The following is a 26,032-nucleotide window of genomic DNA, read 5'->3' as shown; positions in this document are numbered from 1 at the left end:
CCTGGTGAGAAATCAAAACAAGAACAATTATTTTAAACTTAAGAGTGGCCGATCAGTTATAAATTTATAAAAAAAAAAAAGGTTAACATGAAATGATCCTACATTTTCAGACCATTCTAGAATTTTAGGGAAGTTAATCAATGTTATATTTTTCCTGTGAGAAAAATTTTGTCTGTTCTGTTTTTTAGAAGTGGGAGGGGGAAGCTTTAGGTGATTACATGTGGTTTTTACAAGAGGTTTTGTTTGGGTTAGTAATAGAGTTAGTTGAAAGGTGGAGATTTTAGGATTTATAATTTTTTATCAAATTTAATGCAAAATAAGAGCAAAAGTTTTAATTTTTTTATTTCTTTAAATTAACACAAAATGTTTTTTTTTTATTCGTTAAAACACATGCCCCATGTTTGAGCACAACTAGAAATTATCCGCATACAAATTCCGAATACACTAGTTTGTCCACACAACAGAAACTGGCAAACATGTACAGCAGGTTCCCACTCACCTTACTGGTATAGCTTTTATGGGTCATACCTTACAAAAAAAAAAACAAATTATGGTCATACCTTACAAAAAACAAATTATGGTTATACCTTACAAAAAAAACATAAATCAGTCCAATTAACATTTTTATGATATCACAAATACAAAAATTTTATTTTATTTACCTCCTCTTCACAAGGTCAAGTCTGGGTTTTGATGAAAATGTTTCTGTGGAACAAACTTGATTTGAACTCCACACACTCAGGTTTTCAGTCTATCATTAACTACTTAGCCATCATCACCATCTGACAACCTGAACAATATCAAACTCAACAATATTTACATATAAGTAAACATGTAACTGCACTTTTGTATTTGTATCGTCTGCCTTCAAACTTAGGAATAGTCTGTGCTCTTTTGGGATTCTCCGTTCATACTCAGAACACACTACACAAGCACTGTAATCTGATGAGGGCTGTAATTCACTGCAAATAATCTTAAAATTTTTCTTTGCTAAAACTTTATTTTATTTCTTTGTTTTAAATATTAAATTGAATGTATATGTGCCTAGCTCACCTCAATAAACACATATGCAAATTTTATGAAAAAAGTGAAGGCTTAATAACTGATAATAATAAAAATGAAAGTAACCAATTACTTTCACTTCTGATATAAATACAAAAATATTTCATAAATCATGTAAACTGATCAAGTAATTTCATCTTTAAATAAGAAAATCAAATTTTATGAGTATCTGAAGATGGTCTCGTCCTCCATTTGAAAAAAATGACAAGAAACAGAGGAAGATAACTCAATAATTCAAAACTTACTAGCTTTGTTGTAATGCCTACAAATTCCCATTAATCACTTAAAAATGTTCTTTTATAAAGATAAAACTACTTGTTCAATTTACAGGATTTTTGGAACATTTTTTTGCTTTATCACAGGTATATGCACCATACAGATTTTTCTTAATTTGTTTTTGATATGGGGGCAATTCTGGATAAAAATCTCATTTTTTTCTTTTACCCAGAAAAATGAGAGAAGGAATTATAGACAGAGATATGGGCTGAAAGAAGGTGATATAGTGGGAGAAAAGGAGAATCAAGAGAAATTTTAAAAGATGTTGCACAAACTTTTAACTCTATGTTGTTATCCATGCTCCTCCCGAGCAACAGCAGGTAGCTATACTAGTTTTATGTTTTTAAAACATTTTTTTTATGAATGTATTATTTTCTAGATTTTTTTCCATAACATTATCTTTATTGTCAAATTTTTTTTTTGGGGGGGGGGGATTTTACTAACTTTTCAACATGATCCCTACCTCCAAAAAGAATATGCACATATTTCTTGGTCCCCCTACAAAAGACCTATAAATTCACCCTTGTCTGTTCATCCATTTGCACTTTTCTCATTAACTATGCCTTGGAATATTTAGAAATTTTGCACAAACATTAAACATGATATGAGTAACAAAAGTAACACAACAGATTTTCAGGCAAAACTTTGGTTGCTCCCCACCCCACCCCACCCCAAGGGTGCCTTTCAGGTTAAAATGGCTACAATTGAGACTTTTGTGCCTTGGATTTTTATAAAACTTTCTGAAAAGTTGTAATTAACTGATTTCTATATAATTTTATTTGTCTATACTTCAGGATAACTCTTGGGTGTGCCCTAGGGGCTATTTTAGGGCTAATAAAGGCACTCCATTTTTGGGACTATTTTACCATATTTGTCCAACATTTTCTGTGTATGTCTATTTAGCAGTTTTGCATGGTGGTGAACTCAAATTTAAATATGTTAAGGCCTTGGGAACTTTTTTTATGGGACGCAAATGATGGACTTAGTCATTTCTTTTTTTTTTGCCTGGTGCAGAAGTCAAATTTACATATGTTAAGGTCTAAAACTGCACCGTTCATTTTCACTAGGATTTGACATCCTCTGGGGATGTTTGGGGCTAAATGGGAGAGAGTGGGGGGGGGGACAAATGCTGAACTTGGTCATTTTTTTTATGCCTCGTACACTGTACACTCACGAGGGACCATGCATGCTTCACTTTTTTTTTCAAATTTGGTTAACTGCCCTAAAACACTAAAATAACCTGCAAATAGGGGATCATTTTACATTAAATTTGTGTGAAAAACTGATTCACTACTCTAAATCTAGATATTTTGCTTGTCCCTTCTTTAGTTCGTCCGTACGTTATGCTTTGAAAAAGGTCAAATACAATTTTTTAAGGTCAATCTTTAAAAAAAAAAAAAAAAAGAGGCCAAATTCACAAAAATGTCGCTTTAAAAAAGCCAATCTGGCAACCCTAGACAAGACTACAAGAGTGACCTCCCTTTGATGTAGCTTCGTTTTTGAATATCATAAAATATGATCATTGTTGTAGTGGTGTGAGAAAGGAACTCATAATTTCGATGTGCAGTGAATTTTTCACTGAAGAAAGAAGTCAGCAAAACCTTATGTAAAAAAAGGAACATTTGAAAGAAACAGGGAAAAGAAAAAGAACCTTGTCTGCCAAGAGGTGCCAGGCTGAAGAAGTAGATTAAAGATTGTTTTTTTAGAATGTGATTTTTATTATTTGTATTAAACTATGCGGCACAATATTACTTTTTGATTATTTATTAATTGATCTCATTTGGGTCAGTTCTATATTTAAAATACAATGAACACTATTTTCATAGAAATGTAAATAAACTCATATTTGCTGCATGTGATTGTTTTTGTTTCTTTTTACCAGTTTTATCAAAACATATTTGTTGATGAAATATAGTTCTCATTTCTACTAGTCCTGCTAATTCTAAAATGTTTTTGAAGCTTTACACCATGTTTTTCCGGATGTTTACACATAATCACCTACAATGTTTTTTGGGGTTTTTTTTTAAGTAGAACCTCATTTTTCATTGATGATTCTAATTTACAAATTTTTTTCATGAATAAAAAAGTATTTTTTTTTTATTAAAAAAAAAAAAAAAAAAATGACTTTCATGCATGATGTAAAAGGTAAGGGGAGATAATTAGTAAATATATATAAACTCTTGACTTGGTATAGTTGATTGCAAATAAATACAAATCAAGTTCCTGATAAAAAATTCCAAGATTTTTAATAAAAAATAAAAAAGGTTTCTTTCATTAAAAAATTGTTTTTAAATAAATCAAACTTTCAAACAAGTTTCTGCAAAATTAACTTGTGCTTCCTTCAATCCTTACTGTCTCCAGACTCCAACTTTCAGATTCTGTTCCCAATAATTTTACAACATTTGTTTTGAAATTGAAAAAGGTTTTGTGTGAAGAGTAACAGATGCTGCTAGCTGATTTCTTTAAGATGGTATCTGTCTTTCAAAATCCAGATAGTTTCGTCATAAGCACTACAAAAAAGAAATAAAGAAACCACAATTATAATACATGCTTTTTTATTATTTCTTTAGCATTGCCTGGAATTATTTTTACTTCCATTAATAATTTATGTGACTGAAATGTCAAGATTTTAGAAAAATGTGATCAATACACCAAACAGAGGGAAGTAACTCTACATTAATAAATAATACGAACAATTATTTTTAGCAAATAAAACTGTTCGTATTATTTATTAATGTATTATTGTTCGTATTATTTGGTTCTTATCTTGACTGTTATATTCACAATATTTCAGTTGGTGTAACCTCTGACCTTCTTTACGTGTATTTTGTCGAACTCAGGAATCTGCATGGAATTTCAAACACAATCCTTCATTTAATTCACAGAGTTTGCATGCTCTCATTCCATCAGCCATGACTGGGTAGAAGTCCTAAGTAATTTGCAATTGTATTTTGAGTGTCGCCCACACTGAAGATTGAACTTTCAACCTTCAGAAGAATAACTTTTACAATTTAATTTTACCAAGTACAGATTCGTGCAGATTCCCGAGTTTGACAGAAAGATTCCAGAGTTGAAATTGTTGTGAAAATAAAATCCAAAATGAGAATAGTGGTTCAAATTATGAATCCTCATCTTTAAAAATTCAAAAAATAAATTTCATAAATCAAAAAAGGAAAAAATTCTATTCACCTGTAATTGAGCACCTGGAATGGATTTTAGATACGCTACTTGAGAAAAAATTTCTTTGAGATCTAGGGAAAGATCTAAAGTTATATTCTACCAAACCTCCCGTTATCTACAGATATCACACAAATGCAGAGACAGAGACAAGGTTGTTAGAAGACTCACTTAATGGATTTTCACCAGAACTCCTTCAGCTAGGTTGAATCCTTGATCCCGCTGGATGGCAAATCAATACCAATCTGCTTTATGTTGTCCTTTTATCAATTATGCATTTCAGTTTATAGTTACGCATTTTCACTATTTGTAGCATTAATAATTGTGCAATGTTAATTAAGTTTGAATGTTTTCCTGTCAAGGATTTTCATATTGCAAAATGCTTTTTTTTTTTTGTTTTATAGTTTTGAGGAAGATCTGTACATTTTTACTGAATGGGGGATTAAACCATATTATATTTCTACTACTAGTGTAATAAATATTCCACACCCAAGTGTTAGAAAGTAAAAATATAGAGGGAAAAAAAACTTTAAAAAAAATAAAAATAAAAAATAATAATTTATCAACAGAAAAAAAGATATACAAAGTTGTTCACTAAGGCACACAAAGGGAACTAAAATAGGATTGTTAATCAAGGTGTACCAGTGATTTGGGACAAAAATACTAGACAACAGAGGTCAATAGATATAGGGACAGTTTACAGACAGTCTAATATGCGCAACAGTTGAGGACAGTTTCAAGTTTGACAGTTGAAGGCATGTCATGGTTTGGAGCAGATCTAGATGAGCTGAAATCAACCAACAACAAAGACCTCATCAGGCTAGTCCTTAGAAAGCTGCATATCCGCTCGGCAGCCATTAATAGAACAAAAGAGAACATGAAAGAGAAAACCATGGAAACAGCGTCGAAATTTGCATTTGCTGTCAAGCGGGTTGGGGGTGAGGATAGCACACGATGTCACACTAGTTGAATGTTTCGTTCTGCTGAGGGGTATGTCAATCTTTAATGTTCAGATCTTGAGGAGGGGTTGGACTTTATGGAATACAGTTCAGCACCAAGAGGAGAGTTGATCTACGAGGCCTTCCCTCAGCTCATTAAATCGATTGGCACAAACATGCTGGTAGGCACTTGAAGACATAGGCAACAACTCAAGTAGTTAATTGTCAACTATGCAATCAGAAGCTAGCCATACTGTGTGACGAAGTTCAGGTTGACAAAAATGGGTTGTGATGGTCAGAGACACTGTAAAACCTACAATTGCCAAATAACACTACCTGAGAGCTCATCTTTCAAACTCTTCAATGTAACATTCATAGGCAACATGAAGTGGAACAAATACATTGAGGACATTGCCAAGGCTGCTGCAAAGATGGGCTCCGTCTACCATGCTAGAAAATTACTCACACCAGAGAGTCTCCTATATTATTACAAAGCCACAATTTACCCATGCATGGAGTATTATTGCCACATCTGGACTGTTGCATCTACCATTGGGTTCAAGGAGTCTTAAATCCAATAATTTCCGCACTGTCGGTCAAGTTCAAACCTCTGTCCTACTGCTGCTGCAATGTCGCATTCCTGTGCCTGATTTACAATTACTTTAATGGAATGTACTCTGATGAACTCATAACACTTGTGCCCTCTTGACATACATACTCCCAACTAACCCAACAAGCAGTAAAATCCCACGCCTTCACTGTTGGGGTCTCTAGATACCAAAAAGCGTTCTACTCTAATAGTTTCTTCCCTTGGACGGATAAACTTTGTTTCTTGCTTCTGACTGTACTAACACACAGAAGTTTAAATGTAATGTGAACAAGCATCTCACTGCTCAGCTCCCCACAGTCTCCTGTTAGACAATTACAAATAGTAGTTCCTTACATTCCAAGTAGCACTATACCTTGTTTGGGGTGAAAAAGAATAAAATACAAGTTACGTGCACTGTTATGGTTGAATGGCCTTGATGCAAATTAGGTCATTTTGGATTCATAAAGTGAATTAAAATGCTTAAAGAAAACCTTAACTAGCAAGTAGTCAAGTAGTTATAAAGAAAAGTAAGCATGAATGAATCTATTAAAGGCATCTGCTGATAACGTTGATGAAATAACATAATATATATGAAATTACAAATAAAGCTAATACACAAAACACACACACACACACATATATATATATATATATATATATATATATATATATGTATGTATACACACACACACACACACACATATATATATATATATATATATGTATACACACACACACACACATATATATATATATATATATATATATATATATATATATATATATATATATATATATGTATACACACACACACACACACTGCTGATCAAAAATTTAAGACCACTTAAAAATATTTTAAAGATAGATTTTACACTCTCCCGAATTAAGGTGACCAATACTACAATCTAAAAGGTTATGGAAACAAAAAGGTACATTCCAAAGATTTATTTTTAAAATTTACATTTTTATTAAATTAGGCTTTTTACACATGATCAAAATTATAAGACCAGAGACAAAAATTCTATTAAATTGTACAAAAAGTGTATGAAAAGTGTATGAAAACATTCAACAATCAAACTTAATATTGAGTTTTACACCCACTGCTTTTGATGACTTAAAAATTCTTCAGGGCATGCTAGAAATAAGGGTTTCCATTAAGGTGCGGGGGATTCTGCTCCAGTTTCTGAAGCTGGCTTCATGAAGTTCATTTTTTGTTGAATATTGTTTGCCATTTTGATAAACCTTTCTTGTCATCCATCCCCAAACATTTTCAATTGGGTTCAAGTCCAGTGAGCATGCAGGATATCCCAAGAGATGAACTCCATTTTCTTGCAGAAAGCTCAAGGTCCGTTTTGCAGTGTGGATTGCAGCATTATCCTGTTAGAATAACCATCCATCCCCACAACCTCCATCATCGAAGATGCTTTCTGTAGCATGCTAACATAACCAGCTGCTGTCTGATGACCCTGCACCACCTGGAGCTCCATCCTCCCTCTGTAAGAAAAGGCACCCTATACCATTACGGACCCTTCCTGCTAGGACGTGTGGAAAAAATTTCAAGGCGCATGTTTTGTTATGCCAATATCGCTGGAAGCCATCAGGACCATCTAAATTGAATTTTTTCTCATCAGAAAACAGGACTTTCTTCCACTTCCCAATGACCCCAGCAAATCTTAAGTGGTCCACTTTGTGATGTGGAAGCAGTCGAGGAATTTGTTTACGCTTTTTATTTACCATGCCTTTTTGTTGTAAGTGTCGTCTGATGGTTATTAGACTGCAATCAGCATCTGTAACCGCCTTAATTTGACTAGAAGAAAGTCCTCTGTCATTCATAACAACCGGTCTGATTCTCTCTCTTTTTTTTTTTTTTTTTTTTTTTACATGGTGGTCACCACTTATCAAGGCCCGGAAGCCACTCAGGGATAAGGGTTATTGCAAGTACAGTACGTTAGTGTGGAGATTTATTGAAGTGTTTACTTGAGGTGGCGGTTCATTAGGAATTTGTTTACGTTGGACTTGAAGACATCCAGGTTGTAGTCAGGTGGGAAGCAGGCAGACGGAACAGAGTTCCACAGGCGTGCAGTTATAAGAAAGAAGCTTTGTTCATGGAACCTACATTTTGATTTAGGCACAGATAAAGAGTGGGGAAAATTTTTGACAGTGGATTCAGCTAGACAGGTGTTTTTCGTGAAAGATTGGCGAAGGGGACCAGCGATTAGAGTTCAGACAAGCACCTGCCATGGAAATAATGATAAAACAAGGATAGGCTCGCAACGTCTCTTCTGTGGGAGAGAGGTTGCAGGGAAGAGAAAAGGGCATCCCCCACTAAGCCACGAAGTCTATTTTGTACTCTGTAAAGCTAGGATAGGCTGTTTTTAGCAGCTCTTGCCCAGATATGGCAGCAGTATTCCATCCTTGGACATACTTAGCTTTTATATAGATAGAGGATTGCATCTGCTACTCAATGCAAGAGAAATGGGGGGGGGGGCTACCAAAGGATTTTGCTTTTCCATAATTCTCAGCGTTCTTTAGAAAGTTGCAAATAATAGTTTTACTGCGATTTACCTTAGCTGCTATCGCTCGCTGTGACAAACCTTGCTTATGGAATGCTAGAATTCGAGAGCACTCAACTTCGGTTAGTTTTCTTGCTTTAGGCATGGTAACACCTTTACACAGTGATTGCAAATCTCTAATTGAACCAAAAATATTAGAATTACCATAAATCTAACAATTTATACCCTTGGTCTTATAATTTTTATCATGTGTAAAAAGCCTAATTTAATAAAAATGCAAATTTTTAAATAAAATATTTGGAATGTACCTTTTTGTTTCCATAACCTTTTAGATTTTAGTATTAGTAACCTTAAGTCAGAAGAGTTTAAAATCTATCCTTAAAAAAAGGTTTCTTTTTAAAGATTTGCAAGTGGTGTTAAATTTTTTATCAGCAGTGTATATACACCTATAAAGATGAATTTTTTCTCACTCTGACATTGATATTAAAAGCCTTCTTTTTCTATTGAAAATTTATTAAAATGAATTTCTTAATATACTCAGTCACCAGATATGCAAGCGACTTTATGAAGTTTGCATATTCCTTTGAAAAACTTGTGTTCATTAATTAATTATTCACTTTTTATGATTTCTTATTAGTGATTGGTTTCATTTAACTATTACACTTAATTCTTTTTATGCATAGTTTTTATATTGTGCATAATTGTATAGAATTTATTTAAGATGAAAATGTCTTAGCACACAAACCTATATATAAGTGACCCTGTGTGTGTGTGTGTGTGTGTGTGTGCGCGCAAAACTTCTCTACCAAGCCCCTCTCTGAATATTTGGTCTACAGATTTGAAACTTGATATACAGGATATTTGGACCTCGGGAACATTTTTTATTTGCCTTTGACTAGCAATACACATGAAAAAATTGAAATAGCTTAAAATATTTCAATATTGGTATACATAAAGAGCTTGATGAGCTAAGAAAGAATTTTTTAAATTTTAAAAATCTGATTAAAATTAAGGAAGTTATGACTATTTTTGTGCCTCACACGTTTGGATATTTTCCCCTCTTTAAGACCATATGCGTTTTGTCACATTTTTTACACTACATTTTCAGTAAAAATGTCATATCTTTGGTAAAACACAAGACTAAGCAATGAAATTTACCATATAAGTGTATTTTTGTACAAAGAATCAGAATATGCTACTGAAAATCTCCAAAATTTCATGCTTTCCAAATAATCTGCAGTAAATATGCATAAATATGCTGCAATTCCTTAAAAATGCCATGTATCCATAAACAGAAAAGAAGTTGGAGAACTCAAAGTTGAATTGTAATGTGCTTTACGTACAAAAAACTTAAATCTAAACATAGGACCATTTAAAAATGAATATATTGCAATATTTCTTTGGTATTACTGTAGATTAATACCTTCTGTTTAAACCCCACCCAACCCCTTCTGACCACCCCTCCAAAATGTGATTCTACCTTTTTAGGCAATTATGTATGAAATGCCATGAAAAAAACTTTAATGAAAGATAAGCAAATTATTTTAGAATTTAATGTAAAATAATTCCCTATTACAAGTCATTCTAGCATTTTAGGGCAGTTAACTGTTTTTTTTATGGGAGATAAATCCTGTATGTTTTTTGTTTTATTTTTTTTAAGACGATTATGTGTGGTTTTAAGAGGGTTTCTATGCAATGAGAATATGGGGAGGGTTGTCATTTGGACTTTGAATTAATTGTAGGGCTAAGGAAAATTATTGTGAACTTACTGAAGACTTGACAGAAACAAAAACGACAAAAACAATATTAGAAGGGGAGGGCGGTTAGTTTCACAAAAATTTAATTTCAAATAAATATCTTACAGAAAGCTATATATATATATATATGGGTGTGTGTGTATTCAACAGGTAAATAAGTCAGCAAATGTTATATTTAGTTTTAATTTAATAAGAAACTGCGTTACGAAATTTCGAAGAAAATTCCATAAATTTGTTGATTTCTATTTTCGAGGTTGAAGGTGTTTATTCCATAGGCCGTTTATACTACGCTGGAGCAGGTGGTAAAAATACCTTTCGCTTAATAAGTAGAAAAAAAACTAACGGGGTTTGTATTGCTGTACACATAGATTCGAAAAAGTTATCAAAAAGCAAATATATAAGAAATAAATGTTATCAAAGGCAAGATAAGTTACTTTTCTATCTAACTGGATATGTTTTTAGTGTTTTTATTTAATGCAACATGTTTATTCAGCTCGAAAAACATACAGTGCTTACCGATGTATTGGAAAGTTAAAAATGGCGGCCGACTATCTCTTTCACACGGTAAGTTTGGGAAAATGAGTTAAAAATAAAAAACTAGTCAAAATACTGCTAAAAACCCGTCAAATATATATCCGCCTATGTCACAGTAACATATATTGAGCGAGTTCCTAACAGTATTTTGTCTAGTTTTTTTATTTATAACTCATTTTCTCAAACTTATCGCCTCAAAGAGAGTCGGCCGCCATTTTAAATTTTCGAATATATCGGTAAACACTGTTTTTCGAGCTGAATAAACATGTTACATTAAATATAAACACTAAAAACATATCCAGTTAGGTAGAAAAGTAACTTATCTTGCCTTTGATAACATTTATTTGTTATATATTTGTTTTTTGACAACTTTTTCAAATCTATGTGTATGCTGTTCGCAGTAAAACATTGTTTTAATTCGCTGTTCAAAACTAATGCAATGAATAAAAGTGCATGCAAGCTATATATCTACAAAAGTTTATTTTGTTTTTTTAACCATGTTTTTAAATTTAACCAGAAATGCGAGAAATTATAATGGATTAATTACGCCGAATTGGTTGGGATTGTTGTTATACATTCTGAAAACCGAATAGTTCTAAACTAATGTTATTCTGATAACAAAATAGCTCTAATTAAACATATCAGAACATTTATATTCATATTTTCATGTTTTTCTTAATTCGTTTGTGAATAAAAATTAAAGAACGCGTGTTGTTTATACTGTGCTATGACTAATACTACAGCTGCTGCTCCTGCTGCTAGTAATACTAAATTAATTTGACCAAACTCAAGAAATAGAAACATTTTTTTCGGGTAGGTCCTTGTCCTACTCAACATCGAATAATACTTTTAATTGATAAAGATAGTAAAAAGAATGATTTACTTACTAGTGGGTGTCCGATTAAATTTTTTTTTCAAAATGTTCAATACTTGTCTTATTTTTAACACAACAAAAAAAGAAATGGTCAAAAATATTTCAGACACTTGACACCTCTTCTGATTGTTTCCTAAATTTCATGACGATATTATTCATACAATCATGGTACGGGCCTTTAGAAAACAGAGGGTCATTACAAAACCTTACCCAAAACGCCATTTTATGACGTTCACATTTTTATCACTTTATTTGCTTAAAACTATTAAAATATATAATGTACATTCATATTTATTAATTCATTTGAAAGTATATTCATTTCCGAACAAAACAGTAGTATTTTGAAGTCTTGAAGTGCTTTGGTTTCAAAAATATGGCTATTTTAGTAGAACTACCTTGAAATCTGTGATTATCCAAAGCGTTTTTTTTTCATCCGTGTATTACTACTTTGACTGGAGTAAATCCACTAACTTCTAAGCATGTGTACATGTAGATTTTTAGCTTGAACTCACTGAATTTTTAGCCCTTTATATCCATCTGACAATAGCTCAGTAAGTAACAATGAAAACTGAAGTGTTAATAATGACTAAAGCTGATGGCACCATAATCATTTTAACTTTTGAAACCATTACTATATATATGTATATATGTTTTGGATAAAATCTAATAGTCAACAGAGAATTTGCTCTATAATATGTAATCTGCATGAAGTATCATATTTTACAACCAGGCAATGCCAGGCAGCCTGCTGGTTTTGTTTGTTTTTTTTAAATTGCATTGTTTGTTCGTTTTGTTTTGTCTTCAATGGATGTATCAGGGAGGTTCCTTATTTGAATTGGATATGAATTCTGTAGATGCTCAAGTGGTTTGCTTTCTCTGCATGAAGCTTCAATCTTAAGACACTTTATTATATATATTTTTAAAATGGCTAATAGATTTTCTGAGTGGTCGAATCTAGAACTAGATACTTGTTTAATCACAAGTTTGTCAGTTCCTTACATGTATCATCAAATAACATTTGTTATGTATTTGCAACATTGCTCAACATTCATCGCAATACATGTCCACATTGTAGAAGTACAAATAGAGTTAATAAACAATCTTTTTTTATATTAAACCTGTCACGTTTTTTGCATTTTTTTTTTGACCAAACTGAATATTTCAAATTTTAGCACTGAAATTGGTTATTATCTCTCAATCTACCTGTAATTCCACTGCACTTTCTAAACTCAATGAGAATTCAAAAGATCTCTCTTCTCTCCCCTTCTGTAGCAGACTTACCTTCCATCTCTTAAAACCTTAAACTTTCCAGGAACACTGAGATCAACCACAGTCGAACCTTGGCGTGAACGAGCATTGCTTTCAATTATACCACCATCACAAATCAGGTCCAATTTCGGCCACAAGTTCTCAAACTCCTGTTAAAAAAAAGAAAACATGAATCTTAATATATAAAATTAAGTCAGGTGAAGTTTCACTTTTAGATATAATCATCTTTATTTTTAAAATATCAATATTTCATTCCAAATGGCCAATTTTGTTAACATTGGTCCATGTTACTACGAAGAAAAAAAATTATAATTTGATTTAAATTCTTTGCACAAACAATTATTCATGTTCAGAATATTTTTTGCACGGAAGACATCAGATTAGCCCTTATTCATGAATGATGTCTATTTCTAAGCATTACTGCAATAATAATGGGAGATAACTCATGTTTGAACTTTAAAAGCATAATAGAAGTTATGTACCTTACATAAGCATTTTTTTCATTTTTCCTCCATATTAATAATATTTAAAGTATATATATATATATATATATATATATATATATATATATATATATATATACTAGCATGTTTGCTCGGCGGGCAGGCTGCTCGAACCCGTACCGGGAAGGAGGAAAAGAACGGGGAAAAAACCGGACATCTTTGCTGTTACGACCACCGTCAAACTGGAAGTGACATAGGTTTAAATTAAGGCTAGACAATCGAAAAGAGGGGATGACTTTCGAAAATATTGGCAAAAAAAGCGACCCTTCCCTGTTGAAAAGTGCCCAGTTGAGGGTGAAGGAATTAATGATTTTAGCCAATGTTTTGGTATTTGTCGTCTGAAGAGTCAAGCTCCAAAACCATACTGATCTTGTGAAAATCCATCACCTCTGTCGAAAGTTTTAGGCAGACATGCAAACATACATACATTTATATATTGGTAGCTCAAATTTTCGACCCAAACTGATTAAAAAGCTTGCCCTATCTCTAAATATCTTTTATGTAAAATTTCAAATCAAACATTTGAAATTCTACATACATTTTACAGACCAGAAATTGTCTGAATAATTTGGCAGATACCGCAGAGATCAAGTTTTTTTTAACTTTGACCCCTTAACATTTATTGCTTTAGGCTCAAATCAAGTTATTAAGTTAGATCCATATCAAAGGAACCTATATCTAAAATTTCAATTGTTTATACCCAAAATTCACGGAGGAGTTTGGTAGAGTTCTCAAAAGTTAAATCGTTGATCCCTTAACAGTCAAATTTCTGGCCTAAAACGGATTACAAAGATTTTCCCGAATCTCAGTACCCTGTATATCAAATTTCGAGTCTGTAGACTGAAAATTGACAGAGTTATTGCGTAGGGAAATGTAGACACACAGATAGACACTTTCACTTTTTATATATATATATATATATATATATATATATATATATATATACACACACACACACACTCACACACATATGACTTACACGTTACTATTTTTTTTATTCATTGTAACAAAAAAAAAAAAAAAAAAAACATATACAAATCTTTTTCCTTTTTTTTTTAAACTGAAAATAAAAAAGGTTTAAAAACTAAAATCACTATTTCATCCTGGGTAATGCTGAGTAGGTAGAGTTATTAAATAATAAATAATTTTTCATCAAATTCAAAGATGACTTCACTACATCTGAGGGACACACACATGTAGTAAACAAATAGGATTTATTTCCAACAATATCTTCTGCATTATACTATTTAGGTTGACACTCATATTTTCTTAGGTAACATCATTATTAAACGAAATATTATATTATGCTACAGGGCTAGGAAGAAATAATTCACAAAGATATATATATATATATATATATATATATATATATATATATACAGTGATGATCATATTTATTGGCACGGTAAAATAAAAGTTAAATTTTGTCTAATAAATTCTAAAAAAGGGATTAAATTAAAGAAAATAACAAAGCATATTATGTATTTTTAACTGGCCTTTCCGATGCAGCAATCGGATTTTAGAAAAAATAAATAACAAAGGAACAACAAACATAATTGCAAAAAACCCTTGTTCAAAATTATTGGCACGGCTTTGTTTTTCTTTTAGTATCAGTATAATATCAATCAATTTCCGGTTTACGTGCTTTCTGAACTTTTTTATAGCCATATTATGCTTATTTAACGCTAATTCAGTGAATAATTTTTTTCAGATAATTTTTAGATAGCGATTTATTTAAACTATTATAAGTGACTAAATTATAATTTTCAATCGCCATGGTTAAAACTAAGGAACACAGCGAAGACGTCAGGAAGCTTGTTGTAGCATGCCATACCAATGGGGAGGGCTATGATAAGATTTCAAAGAAGCTAAACCTTCCCAAATCCACTGTTAGAGCCATAATAAACAAGTTCAAATCGCAAGGCCACGTTATGAGTTTAGAGGGTAGAGGGAGAAAAAGGATTCTTTCCCCAAGAGATGAACGGAAAATTGTTCGACAAGTAAAACAAAACCCAAGGATCTCTGTTGGGGAGATTGTTGATGAACAGAGCACCTCTGGAGTGAATGTATCTCGACATACAGTTGGTAGAGTTTTGAAGAGAGCTGGTTTAAAAGCATGTCGTCCGAGAAAGACTCCCTTATTGAAGCCTATGCACCTGAAAGCAAGGCTAGCCTTTGCAAAACGTCATATTGATAAAGATGTTGCATTCTGGAAACGTGTTCTATGGACTGACGAAACGAAAATAGAGTTATTTGGCCATAATAAAGTGTCTTATATTTACAGAAAATCTGGCGAAGCTTTCCTGCCTAAGAACACCATACCCACAGTGAAGCACGGTGGAGGCAGTTTGATGTTTTGGGGATCCTTTGCTGCCTCTGGACCAGGGCGACTTGTTAAGGTCACAGGTAGCATAAAAAAGGAAGATTATGTTAAAATATTGGATGAAAACCTGAAAGACTCTGCTAAAGAGCTCTCACTTGGTCGTCGTTGGTGGTTCATGCAATATAATGACCCAAAGCATTCGGCTAAACTGACTAAGAAATGGCTTGAGGACAATCATATTAATGTTTTGGAGTGGCCATCACAAAGCCCAGACCTTAATCCAATTGAAAATTTATGGAGAACATTAAAATTGAGGGTAATGCAAAGGAAGCCTAAGCATCTTATTCAATTGGAGGATTATTGCCAGGAAGAGTAGGCTAAAATTACTACTGAAGAGTGCAACAACTTGGTTGTAAACTATGAAAAGCGACTGAGGAAGGTAATCAAGGCCAAAGGCTATACAATTGATTATTAAATAAATCGTGCCAATAATTTTGAACAAGGGGTTTTTGCAATTATGTTTGTTGTTCCTTTGTTATTTATTTTTTCTAAAATCCGATTGCTGCATCGGAAAGGCCAGTTAAAAATACATAATATACTTTGTTATTTTCTTTAATTTAATCCCTTTTTTAGAATTTATTAGACAAAATTTAACTTTTATTTTACTGTGCCAATAAATATGATCATCACTGTATATATATATATATATATATATATATACGAAAAGTTTAAAGTGATTACTGAACTAAAACAATTCAAGATGAAATGAATTCCTATACATTCCTTAATAAAATCAGAAAACATAATCAAGTATCCAGGATACAGTTTAAAGGTGTAGTTAAAGTTAAGCTTAATGATCAATTGTTTATATCAGAGATTAATTGAAAAAGACATCCAGTGGTCAGGCCCTATTTGGGGGCTGTGGGGAATGAAATTGCCTCTTAGTTTCCATTGTTCCCAAGTCTACTTTGAACCAGAATGGTAACAGCTGTTAAGGTATTTGGTACTACCAGATCAGGCTGTCTGAAGATACTGACTTCCTGACCAAAGATGCACAAAACATTACAGGTGACCAGGAAGCGCCTGTGAATTTAATATTCTCTTGAACCTTTCTCATTTGGAGGAAACTGGTTCAACCTACCTAGGGTGAGTGTGGTACAAAAACATTAAACCTTAAAACTTTGCTTCACATCTGTCCCAGGAAAAAAAATATTGGATTACCCTGACGAAGGTACTGCTACAAATTGAAAGTTTGTTTTTTTTAAATTAATTTATTTAAAAAAAAAATCACTTGATTTTTTTAAATGGTAGAATTTTGAATTTGTATTAATATAATAGATTAATATATTTGTATTAATATAATAGATTAATATATTTCAACAATTCAAAACATTAATTATGATTTAAATATCTGAAACTTGCTGTGTGAATCAATACTAAACATGTTTCATATATGCACGTTTCTACAAAACACTTAGGAGTAAAATTACATAAATAATTTACTTCATCAATATTGTTGGGAATGCCTTCCTACTATCGGGAATGTTGAACTATTTCATGATGTCATTTCCGGAAATTAGAAGCAGTTTATGAGAGAGTCAGACAGACACGTGAAGCAGATGATCGTTCACAACTAGTCCTGCCATGAGTAAAGATATTGTTCAATTACCTCTTTTATGTACTTTTTTAATACATATTTATTTGTTATTGTATCTTTCAACCACTAACACGACAACAAGTATATTTCATAATTTAAATTGATATGGCCAGATAGAGGAGCTATAAAATCAAACCAACATTCTGCAAATATAAAAAAGAGGAATAAATGATGCAACAGTTTCGTCTGTTCTTTATTGCCCCCAACCATTGCAGCTTCAAAGACCTTGCAGAGTACATTAATAATGGAAAGAACCGTGTAAAAAAATTGGGAACCTGTTATATGACCAAATGTGTTAAATTCTACATATTAATACGTCTTATGCAAGAACAATGTAAAGAAACATGTAAAAATAGTATGAAACTGTCAAATTGTACATATTAATATCGTGTGATGCTACATTTCTGAATTTTTGAGATGAGAAGTGGTCATTTGAATTATTTGGACTCCTGTTCTCATCTTGAGTGTCATTTTCACATTTTGGTCAATGTAATCTCCGACCTTCTTCAGGTGTATCCTGTCAAACTCAAGTCTGACAGAAACATTCCAGAGTTCAAAGAGATACACCTGAAGAAGGTTGAAAATTACATTGACTGAAACATTATGAAAAATGGCACTCAAGATGAGAACAGTAGTAGTTGGATGGTGCTAATAAAGCCATATTAAAAAAGATTATTAAAACCCAAAGCAAAAACTGCTGTTATTATATGTAGAACGACAGAAGAGAGAAAAGAGAGGAGTTTACATTATGGACAAAAGAGATAATTTTATACAGTCAATACTACTACTACTACCACCATGGAGAAACGGAGACATCATACAATATGCACAATGACCATCTGTTTATGTGACAAAGATTCATTTTGGCTACGTTACAAGAATGAGGTTAATTTGTATTATTTGGAGTATTATTCTTAGATTGGATGTTATCACAAAGATCTGGTCATTGTACCCTGACTTTCATTAGGGTTATTCCAGTCCAATTCATCCAGCCCCGACACACCCCCTCTTGGATTTTTTTCATATTTACACCATACAAACTTTTGGTTAAAACTAAGAGAAATCTGCAATTTCAGCCCAGTTGGATTTGAGGAACATATTTTTTTCACAGTCGGTTTTGGCCTGGAAATCAAAAATTGCTATCTCATGACGTAGAATTTTCGACCCCCCGGCGTTTTACAAAGTTTGCATTTTTGTTGCAAAAAATAAAGCTCTGGAGCTAAATATTCACACAGGTAAGGTTTTGAGGGCAAGGAATCCAAAAATCATGGTTAGAAAGATGGCAAATGAGAGGAAGTACCTTATTTTTACCATTTTAGGTGATGCCGCAGCACTTTTTTAGAGCTTGTTTGGGGTGATATTTTGTTGAGAAAAAAACATAACTGTGGTGCTTTGCCAGACTTCTCCTTTGGATTTTTAAAGTGACTTTGGGTTGGAAATTACAAGAATCAAATAAAACCTTTCGGCATATTTGACATTTCCAGACACTAAAGCCTCAAAATTGGCATTTTTATAAAAATTTAAGGATTTTTTGGTGAATTTGGCAACAATCTAATCTTAAGTTATGATCAATATCTAGAGCTGGAAAAGGACTTCGATCGACCCATTAGAGCCCATTTTCATGATATAATATCAAATTACATCATATAAAAGGATATGGACCCCTACTTCAGTCAAAATGGACAAAAAATAGTCGAAAATAAAAGACTGCTGCATAATCTAATTTATCGTAAGAAAAACTGTCAAACAAATATAAAACAGACATTTGTTATAACTCCAACTATCGACTTAAACTGTGAAAATAGTTCTGAATCTTATTTTTCTCCTCCTCGGTGATGAAATATGTGTAGTACTTACCAACACAACAAACGCCCTCGTGTTTGTGCCTTGTATAGGCATGCGCGACAACAAAACTTGGGTTTTTATAAGCAGAAGTCTCGAGGTTGTCAGGAATCTGCATGCGCAAGAGAAGGGATTGAGATAGTGGTATAAAGGCAGGTCGAGTGAGAAGGTTGTTGTTGTTGTTGTTGTCATTGGACGTTACAGTGACGCGTGCGTTAGCAGGTGATTAAGAGGCGGTTTATTTTTGTGTGTCAAGTCGCACACCTCGGTGAAGGTCATATAAATCGTTCACCTCGGTGAAGGTGAAGGTCATAAGCTATTTCGGCTATTTCATTTTGTCTCTTTTCCTGGACAACTATGGCTGGGGCAAAGTTTGATTTAAAACTGATACCCGAATTCGACGGATCCACTTCTGTTGTCGACTGGGTCGAAAGGGTTGAGCTGACCTGCAACCTCTGTGAAGTAAAGGGGGTGCATACTGTGATTCCCCTAAGATTGGCTGGAGGCGCCCTAAGTGTATATCAGCAACTGAGTGCTGTGGAGAAGGCTGATATTACCTGTATAAAAAATGCTTTATACAAGGCATTTGCCATGGATCCCTGTACGGCCTACGAAACATTTGCCACTAGGAAGCTCGTGCCAGGAGAAACTGTGGATGTCTTCTTCGCGGAGCTGAAGAAACTTGCAGTTCTATTTGGCAATGGAGTGTCAGAGCAAACACTGGCGTATGCGTTTGTGGTCGGCCTTCCCACCCATGTTAAGGAACTGTTGAGGGCTTCCACCAGCATATCTGTAATGCCCATGGAACATTTGTTAGAACGCGCTCGAGCCATTATCAGAGATGAGGAGGACCTGAGGGAACCGGTTGTAATGATGGCGCAGGCAGCCAAGACTAATGCTGAAAAGAGTCTCAGTTTGAGACCCACGACCAATGGGAGATGTTTCTGCTGTAGCCAGCGAGGCCATATCGCAAGAAATTGTACTAACAAGGGGCGGGGGCGCCCGCGCTGTTTCCAATGTGGTAGCTATGGACATTTATCCCAAAATTGTGCGGGAAATGCATCAGGGGGCAGGCCGTCAGCGCCGCCCTGTTCCCCGGACAAGATTTAATTGAGGCGCAACCGACAATAAATGTGTACGTGGACCAAGTGCTTTGTTCAGCTCTTCTCGACTCCGGGTGCTCACACACCATCATGAGTGCCAAGTTGTGTCGAAACTGGACAAAGCAGAACATCAAAGTAACCACAATAGGTGGCAATATGCAAGCTTGCTGTGGAGCCGGAACTGTCAAAGTCCACACAGACTCTGGTGTGGCCGCAAACATTAATGTGCTGGTGATGCGAGAGGATTTGCTGGGATTCGATGTACTGTTGGGATATGATGCTATTAAGGCACTGGGGGGGAGTGGTTATCGGAAGAGATGGGACTGTGTGATTTTTGGAAACCCCAGTGTGTGCTGCAGTTCACATTGATCGGCCTGATTTTAAGGTGGACTACGACCCTCACCAAAAAGCATGGACTGCATCGTGGAAGTGGACAGAAGGAAGGGTGCCAACCGAACTCAAGAATAGCATTGTAGAGTACTCGATACCCGACGAGGCCCGTAATGATTACGAGAAGGAACTTGAGGCATGGATCCAGGATGGATGGCTGATCCCCTACCCCAACAAGCTGGGACCACCCAAGGGTCTGATTCCCTTAATGGCTGTAGTCCAGCATAACAAATCAAAAGTTTGTCCGGTGCTGGACTATCGTGAACTCAATAGATACATTGAGACGTACACTGCCGATGCTCACGTGTGCGCCAGCAAGCTGAGAGAATGGCGCCAGAAGGGCTCCAATGTGTCTATAGTAGACTTGCGGAAGGCTTATTTGCAGGTGCGAGTGGATGAGACATTGTGGCCGTTCCAGACAGTGTGGTTCCGAGGTCAGAGATACTGCCTTACTCGACTTGGCTTTGGGCTGAATGTGGCACCGCAAATCATGAAGACCATCGTAAATGCAGTGTTGTCCCAGGAAAAGACCACTGAGGACACAATATCGGCCTATATTGATGATGTGTATGTCAATGAAGACGTACAATCTGCGTCGCACGTCAGAAAAGTTAGCTCAATTCGGGTTGGAGTGCAAGGATCCCGAACGTCTGAGAGATGGAGCACGGGTATTAGGATTGGACGTTTGCGGGAAAGACGGTACCTTACGATGGAGGCGTGGCAGTGAGATTCCAACCATCCCTGATGTTATTACGCGGCGGACTATTTTTTCCTTGTGTGGGAAACTTATTGGTCACTTACCAGCGTGTGGCTGGCTCCGAGCAGCTGTGGGCGTCATCAAACGCAGGGCAAGTTTAGTAACTACAGGTTGGGATGATGTATCTGATGATGCTCTTCTAACTCTGATGACGACAGAAACCCTAGAGAGAGTTAACAAGGAGGATCCTGCCCGTGGAGAATGGTGTGTCGATGGGGACACTGTGAATGTGTGGGTTGACACTAGTTCTTTGGCATTGGGAGTGTTATTGGAGCAACGTGGAAATGTAATTGAAGACGCATGTTGGCTGCGACCCGTGAATGATGCTCAACACATCAACCTGGCGGAACTGGATGCTGTTGTGAAGGGTTTAAATCTGGCACTGCAATGGCAGTCGAAGAAGTTACACTTGTACACAGATTCTCTCTGCGTCTACCACTGGGTGTCCGACACTCTCTCGGGACGAACAAGAGTCCGTACTAAGGCAGCCAGTGAGATGTTAATCCGGCGGAGGCTAAACACCCTGAAGAGTCTGGTATCAGAATATGACCTGTCGGTGAGTGTAACGCTCGTGGCATCACACTGTAATCGTGCAGACCAACTAACTCGTGTGCCTCACAAATGGTATGAAGCTGTGAAGACAGGCGTGGAGTTCACTGCTCGATCTTGCGCAGTTGGCATGATTAGCTCATGCCAAATACAAAGAATTCATGTGCAGAGTGGACATCCAGGTATCAAAAGAACTTTGTATTTTGCGAGGCGTGTGGACCCGGCAGTGACAAGGGCGGATGTCAGGCAGATCATCAAGCACTGTGAGGCATGCCAGTCTATCGATCCTGCACCTGAGCAATGGCAGAAGGGGACGATTGGAAGTTGAGCATGTGTGGCAACGATTAGCGATGGATATTACCCATTACAGTGGTAAGCCCTTTCTAACCCTTATCGACTGTGGACCCACTCGTTTTGCGGTGTGGCGGCAAATGACCAGGCAGGACTCAGCGAATGTTGTCCGCCAACTGTCATCTATCTTTTCTGAGTGAGGTGCGCCGGAAAAGATATTGACGGACAACGATGCTGCTTTTTGTAGCCACCAAGTTCGGCAGTTGTTGAATGAGTGGGGTGTCCGACTACGACTGCGATGTGCTCATGTGCCATCAGGGAATGGCATTGCTGAGAGGAGCCATCGCAGCATCAAGAGAATTGCTGCCAGAAAGCAATGCACCATTACGGAGGCCACGTATTGGTATAACATCACACCAAAGGATGGGAAGACACTAACAACAGCATCGGCCAATGCCATACACAAATATCGTGTTTGGATAAAGGGCATTGACACTGTCCAACCAATCGACGAGGAGAGTCATAACAAATACAAGGTAGGGGATCCAGTTTGGGTTAGACCCCCTGGAAACCGGTGCACTATCAAGTTCAAGCGAGGATGAATATCTGGAGTGGTCAGCCAGCAGTCGGTCCTTGTTGATGGAACCCCACGCCATGTGCGCGATCTTCGCCCGGCTAGTGAAGTACATCCTACAACTACAGAGAGCGATGAATCATCAGATGATGAGCTGCTAATGAGTGAGGTCACCGAGCAAGAGAGTGGTAGTTGTAGTTCGTCTGATCAGGCAGGATCAGAACCTCACACAGAACCAGAACCTGAATCTGAGAGTGTAAATACCACCCTTCGCAGAAGCCAACGAACTAAGAGGCCACCCCCGGAGTGCACTCTATGTGATCATCAGATCAGGGGGGAGTGTAGTACTTACCAACACAACAAACACCCTCGTGTTTGTGCCTTGTATAGGCATGCGCGACAACAAAACTTGGGTTTTTATAAGCGGAAGTCTCGAGGTTGTCAGGAATCTACAGGCGCATGCGCAAGAGAAGGGATTGAGATAGTGATATAAAGGCAGGTCGAGTGAGAAGGTTGTTGTTGTTGTCATTGGACGTTACAGTGACGCGTGCGTTAGCAGGTGATTAAGAGGCGGTTTATTTTTGTGTGTCAAGTCGCGCACCTCGGTGAAGGTCATATAAATCGTTCACCTCGGTGAAGGTGAAGGTCATAATATGTTCTACCATTCACTGAAATACTTGGGGTCTGCACTTTCATAACGACCTTGCTCAGTGGAATATAGCCTCGATTCCTATTAGTTGGCCAGTGGAATTTATGTGATGGTCCATGTGGATGCAGGAACTTGCAAGTAAGATCTTTCTCTTCCCTGTTGACACTCTCAATCAATGCTAACCACCAATATCCATCAAAAAGGCAAGTAACGTAGTCATTGCATTTGAGCAACTCCAGAGTTTCATCTAGCGGCGCAGGCATGTCCAGGAAAGAATGGTCAATAAAGATCGTTGTGTCAGCACTCAATTGCTTGCCCTGAATAGTAAACTGAGAAGTTGGTTTGAAATAGTGATATACCAGGCACAGTATCTCCCAGTTTATCTCATTTGAAGTTTCTCTCGAACTGAAACCATGTCTTCTTTGTCGATCTTTAGAAACATGATACAAGTGATCGATGATCTGCAAAAGTCTGCAACAGCATGAAAGGTAAGTATTTGGTCTTTTATTGGCCTTTGCAAGCTGGCACGGAGAACTTTGCGTTTGACAGCCCCACCAATTCCATCACAGGGTGATTTGCCATGGCTAATTGCAAAAAATGGCCAAGTTGCATCAATTCCAAAATCTGATGAGTGATGGCAAAGGTTAAGAAATGCTTTGAAGTTTTTATATTGGCCAGTGCAACCATTGCTGAAGTACTCTACGCTCTTGATCCAGGGAAATTTCTCTTTGATGTACAACATCACCATTCTTTGCAGGTGTCATGCTCAAGGTCATCTGAAATGATGCATAATGAGATCTGTTGAAGTTTGCCATTGTTGTCTTTGTAATAAATTACCACTGGATGCATGGTACACTGGTCTTTGTTCCAGTGATATCCCTGGATCTCATCTTGCATCACGTAGTGATAATTTTCCGCAAAGTCTAGGAGAAGGATACATTCCGTCTCAGTTATTTCTTCTCTTTTTTAGATACTGAGCTTGGCTCTTTGCTGTGAAGGAATGGGTCATTAGATTATCAACATTGTATACCAATATCTCTATGAAGTCATCTACATCAGCCATCTGTGTCCGTAGCATTGTCCTATCCACACTCTCCCACTGACTATATGACATCTCACTGTCAATTTCCAATTCAGTAAATTTATCTCTGATATACTTCTCTAAAGCAGGGAAACCTGGCCATTTAGGACAACAGTGGACCATACATTCAAGACTATTGGTGTCGCAAACTATCAAGGCCATCAAATCTTTGTAAGTGATATTAAAATTGGGACTTTCAGTTGATACATTAGCAGCACTCTCATCTCTGAATTCTTCAGCTTTCCTTCTGAGCAGAGTCTTGACAGCTGAAACAAAGCAGTCAACAAGCAATTTGCTGTTTTGATGGTGGGTGCAAACACAAACTGAATGAGAACCTGATGTCAAGACGGTGACACACCATTTTGGATGGAGCTCACAGAACTTTGAAAGACCTATTTTGTGTTCAGCATAACTTTCTTTGTAAGCTACATAAAGCTCCTTAAGATTGCATAATAGGAGCCGTTTCTGGACATGAACTTTGTTACCAATGCTCACAAAATCTTTCCCTCCAGGCATTAACCGTGAAAATTCATCGTCCTCATAGAAAGCCAAGACAGAATTGATAACCTCTTTTGAGAGACCTCTCCCCTTCTTCTTCTGTGGCAATGAAAGAATACCTCGATCCTTTTTCAGTTGCCGTGCTTCACATACTATATATTCAGAGACATTGAAATATTCAGGCACCTCTTTTTGAGACCAACATTCCGGAGCTAAAGTCATCAACTGGATCCTCTCACTGGTTTTCATTTCTTTATTCTCAAGTTTGGCCTTCATTGCATCCAACAAACGATCATGATCTTTTGCCTGTGCCACTAAATCCGTTTGACTCGTTTGGCTGCTAATAGGGCTTCCTAATTCAGGGCTAGAGATGTTAAGGACTTTGGCAGCTGCCTCTACTTGCATTTCATAGCTTCTTTCTAATTTCTCTCTGACAATATTGATTTTTGTGCGCTTCTGCATTCTACCGGTTTTTATATCAAACATCATTAGACTGTCATTCAGTTTCTCTCTCTTTTGCTCAATTTGCGACTCATTTTCAAGGTCTTGATTGTCACTTTCTTCTGTTTCACTTGGATCTTCTAACTTCTTGGCAGCTGCTTCACAGTGACGCAAAGCTTCCAGCCAGGAACAACATGGTAGCCCTTCTGCTTTAGCATCTCGGCCATGTCTAACTTGATAGCACGATCACCCTCTACTTTCTTTTTGTGCTTCAAAAAGATGTTGCAGCACTTCGTATATTTTTTCTCAAAGTAATGCCCCAAATGAAGTTCGTGATACCTGCAAATGTTAGCAACAGTTTCATCAGTGAGTGTGACACCAGCTC

At 36.0% G+C, this 26,032-nt stretch overlaps 1 protein-coding gene across 2 annotated transcripts in view; it reads right to left on the bottom strand.

Annotated features, from left to right (window-relative positions):
- Window positions 1–324: 324 nt before the first annotated feature.
- Window positions 325–26,032, bottom strand: part of LOC145241525 (threonylcarbamoyl-AMP synthase-like) — a 37,968-nt gene continuing 12,260 nt past the window's right edge. The window contains exons 4-6 of one of the 2 annotated variants that reach the window (XR_013862566.1): window positions 13,002–13,138; window positions 561–3,848; window positions 325–528 (exon numbers count right to left, since the gene is read on the bottom strand). Coding sequence is in view for 1 of the 2 variants with exons in the window: in XM_080104568.1 (XP_079960694.1) it covers window positions 3,788–3,848; window positions 13,002–13,138 (198 nt within the window). In the remaining variant the exon portion in view is untranslated. Of the gene's footprint in view, window positions 3,849–13,001; window positions 13,139–26,032 lie in introns of both variants that reach the window. The other variant, XM_080104568.1, reaches the window with a different exon arrangement.

The sequence above is a fragment of the Euprymna scolopes genome, chromosome 20 (assembly GCF_053919585.1).
Source record: "Euprymna scolopes isolate OS-2025 chromosome 20, ASM5391958v1, whole genome shotgun sequence".
NCBI classification, from domain to species: Eukaryota; Metazoa; Mollusca; class Cephalopoda; order Sepiida; family Sepiolidae; genus Euprymna; species Euprymna scolopes.
The sequence above is the reverse complement of the archived record's forward strand: the minus strand, read 5'-3'. Positions and strand labels throughout refer to the sequence as shown.